The sequence below is a fragment of the Anopheles cruzii genome, unplaced genomic scaffold (genome assembly GCF_943734635.1).
Source record: "Anopheles cruzii unplaced genomic scaffold, idAnoCruzAS_RS32_06 scaffold01367_ctg1, whole genome shotgun sequence".
Taxonomy (NCBI): Eukaryota; Metazoa; Arthropoda; class Insecta; order Diptera; family Culicidae; genus Anopheles; species Anopheles cruzii.
Genome location: NW_026454952.1, coordinates 1,671 through 5,557, shown reverse-complemented (window position 1 = coordinate 5,557; position 3,887 = coordinate 1,671). Strand labels below are relative to the sequence as shown.

The 3,887-nt window shown below is 48.4% G+C and overlaps 1 protein-coding gene across 1 annotated transcript; it reads right to left on the bottom strand.

Moving 5' to 3' along the window:
* Positions 1 to 741: 741 nt before the first annotated feature.
* Positions 742 to 3,242, bottom strand: LOC128276494 (lipid storage droplets surface-binding protein 1-like). Its single transcript, XM_053014952.1, has 6 exons — positions 3,093 to 3,242; positions 2,671 to 2,981; positions 2,391 to 2,595; positions 1,304 to 1,857; positions 1,119 to 1,184; positions 742 to 999 (listed from the first exon to the last, which is right to left on the bottom strand). Exons 1-6 carry the CDS (start codon positions 3,094 to 3,096, stop codon positions 868 to 870), a joined length of 1,272 nt encoding a protein of 423 aa, XP_052870912.1. The 5' UTR covers positions 3,097 to 3,242; the 3' UTR covers positions 742 to 867.
* Positions 3,243 to 3,887: the final 645 nt, after the last annotated feature.

Sequence of the window (3,887 nt, the reverse complement as noted above, 5' to 3'; positions counted from 1 at the left end):
CGCATGTACCGGAGCGGCAAGTAACAGTTACGAAACACGAAACAGTAGCCAACAAATAAATTGTATTACCATGTAGCCCCTTAGCGACGGTTGTCAATCGTAAACAGGCATGTACTGAAATAAAGAACATTGGAACTGCAATGTCGTTATGACATTTACTAAACTATTGATGGCTTTATTCATAAGATGGGCTAAGGTTCTCGCGGGCGATGATGGGATGAGCGAGCGAACTCGACGTGGGGCATCTTCAAGCGGCAGGTGCTGACCACCCGTGAGAACAGGTACGGTATAGCCCGTCGGATCATTGAACGGTTTGCATTAGATGAAGCTGAGCAGCCAGATGGCGAAAATGATGGCCATCGTCACGCAGCCCCAACACGCCCTCCAGAACCGTGGTAATAGAAAATAGAAATCGAAGAGGTAAGTGGATTTCTGATTAGTTTATAGTTAAAATTTGAAAGAACATCATAAGTAAGAAGTTACATTATCCTCTGTTTGTAAACAAACGCTCGGTTTTACGCTTTACGTTTTACAGGGTCCGCTGAGGCACAAATCTTGCTGAGTCCGCTGAGGTTGTATCTGGAAAGAATCGACGCTATTTTCATCATAATCCACCATCATTGCGTGTGTACAATTGCGCTGAATAGGCAATAGAACTGAATGTATTTAATATCTTTCTAATCTTTTATCTAATATCTTTTATTAGAAAATGGCAACATAGGCCAATTTAAGATTACAATAGATAATAGAACAATTAAATTTCTTTTATTTTTACAAAAAGTAACAGAAAACAAACGATATTCTTAAAGCTAGAAAAAAACGCTGCTTTCCCGAGCGTCGCCCATTCACCGTTCGAAGTAGCTGCTCCTAATAAACGCCGTTGATGTTAGAATTCATCGGATTGCTGTTCGGTAATGGTTGGATGCGCCGACGTGGATTGCCGCTCGTGGTGATCTTTTCCGCTTCCAGGCGTCCGGAGAGAAAAACAGCAAGACGTTCCTGTTGCAGTTGAAATAAACGATAATAATAATTAGTGGCTGACAGAGGAAGGCATTGATTTGACGACAGCACAACTTAATTGGTAAGTAATGAATGAACCTATGGTGCCCAAAACATACCACTTTCAACAAAGCCCAATGGAAAATGTCGTGTCGATTAATGCTTCTGCTTGATGGCTTGCCATGCTGAGCGAAGGGAAAAAGATGTGGAATTTGTCAGTCATCACATTGATGGTTAAAACATAGAACTCGTGAAGGTGAAAGAAACAAACAGGGATTGAGAATTATCGGTTATTCGTACTAACCAATGCCAAGTTCGTTTGGTTCTGCAGATCATCGTATGTGAGTTGAATCCTGTTCACGAGGCCACTCGCCTCAGAGAGTGTCGCATTCTTGGCCTTTTCCAAATGCACCGTTTTCATGAGCCGTTCCGTGGCGAACAGAAAGTGATGAACGAGTTCGCGGGTTTGAGCACGAAGCGCCTTCGGAATGCGTGTCACGGCGTTGGCGGTGAAGTTAATCAGGTGCACCATGCGGCGGGCGGATTCGCGGGTCAGCAGTACCGCCAGCTGTTCGATGGTTTTGGGACGCTCCTGGTTTTCTGGTTCGTCCTTGCTGAGATAGTGCCACAGTTCGACCGCTTTCTGCATGGCCAGGCGAGGGTTCGTAGCGATCAGTTCAGCAGCGTAGGCTACTACGTGAACGGCTTCGGTGCTCTGTTTCTTCAGTGCGCTAAGTTCTTGGCGCGTGCGGAACGTGAGCCGTCGTTTCAGCTTCCGCGACAACTGTTGGCCACGGTGAAACGTTTGCACGACATGCATTTCATTCGAATCATCCTTCTGACTCGGTGTGCAGGCTGCTGATGAAATAAGGAATACAATTGGCTTATCATTAACACAACCAATCCTGGCTCATTTCAAACATCTTATGGTTGAAATGACCCCACGTGTGGCCCCACGGTGTCGCCAGTAGCAGCAACAGGCGACAATCACTCAAACTGCACTTAGAAGGCAAACCAAAGCTTCGCGAACAATACTTCACTAGGGAAAATAATAACACTGCGAGCAAACGCCGTTAGCCACCAACAAAAAAAAGAATTCATCATTTTCAAACGAACTGCCTGTCGGCGGCAGGAACGAAAATTTCTCTGGTATCCCAATGGCAGCTGTGGTTACGGCCCAATCATCAAATTGATTCGTGGGCAGTCGTATCAACGGGTCGGGTCACGCAGGTCGCCGCTGTGCCGGACGCCGGATGATAACGTGGCCGGGCGTGCCAACAGGCGAATCGAAGCGATAACCACGGCCGATGCATGTGACGATACGGTGCTGGTGTTGGTACTGTATGGTTTGAGGGTACTGTAGGTGTTTTTTCGGTGTTGGTGCTACTTACAATCTGGCTGATCCTGTGGCTCCGTCGGAAGGTACCGGTCCACGTACTTATCGCACACGACCAGTGCGCCATCGATTCGTCCTGCGGCATAGTTGGAGACGCGCGATTCCAGCACCGTGTGGCCAAGCTTTTTCATCGAGTTTGCCCGCGTGAGCATCGGCTTAACGAGATGATCGGACATATACTCTTTCGTGTTCCAAAACATCTGAGCGAAAAGGATTGGAAACGCAGCAAAGCGATGCATTTGTTCTGTTCGGCACGGTTTCAAACGTAAACTTACCATCTCCGGCGGCAGGTACATCGAGGGCACCTTCTGCTCAACCAGATCGAGACTTTTGCACATAATGCTATCGAGCCGATGAAGCGGCCCCTCGATGATTTTCGCGGCCGGCCGAAGAGAGTCTATCAAGGCGTATGTGAACGATTCGGCGGTTTCGAAGCCCCAAGTTAGCAGTCCGTTGCTAGTCTTTACTCGCGAGTATACGGTGCCGGCCGTTTTAATGCCCGTTTCCACTACCGGGATGCTGCTGAACCGCGACAGTGACTCCATCCGTGGAATGCCCGAGTGCTGGCGTTTCAGCTGCCGGTGCACTGGAACGATGAAATAGTTAGAGCACTGCGGAGAGCTTCGGAGAGCACAACCGTCACGCCGCTGGCCCGTGTTCAGACACTTTCAACTCTTCCCTGCTTCTGCCTACTAACCCATGGTTGCGGAGTGCGGTGATTTTGACAGATTAGATGTATTTAGATTCGTTAACAATTGCTCCCGAGTTTACACAAAAACCGAACGAAGGGTGTATTCGACTTCAGAGCGCACAGCGATCCAAACGTTCGTCGGTACCCTTATGTTCAACGGCTGATCCGACCAGTCGCCACCAACGCTCAACAACGACTGGCGATCCAGCGATCCAGCACGATCCTCCAACCATCAGGCCTACGGGGAGACATTCATTAAATTGATAAGCACATGCCAGTCAGTTGGTGCATTCGGCGACACTACCTTACCGGCACCGGCGACATGAATCAGTCTCGTACGTTGAGCGGCACGGGTTGAAAGTCCAAACGATATTCCCAGCGGGCCCCATGATCCTACCCGTCCGGTTAGATCCGTCGCCGGTAGCCACCAAGCATCGCAAGACGTCGTGAGCTGATAAGGACCGGCACTTTTTGTGATGGGAGTTACCGTTGACTGACTGATAGCGCGTAACTAATGGAAAATAAATACCGCAGGCAATGTTCGAAGGATGGCGGGAATTGAAGAGAGTGTCAGCATGAGCTGGATCCGTGGGATAATCAATCAACGTTTGCACTTTTCTGTGTGCTCCCAATCACACACCGAAAATCGCCAATTGTAACTGCGGAGTAACATTTGGGGCGGAGGTCAGCCACATGCCGGCGAGTTGTGTATTTTGATCATTGTATGATTTTTAGTATGAAAACACGATTAAAGTTGCCTTGTAGCACACCATCATTAGTCAGAGCACCCACACATTTGAT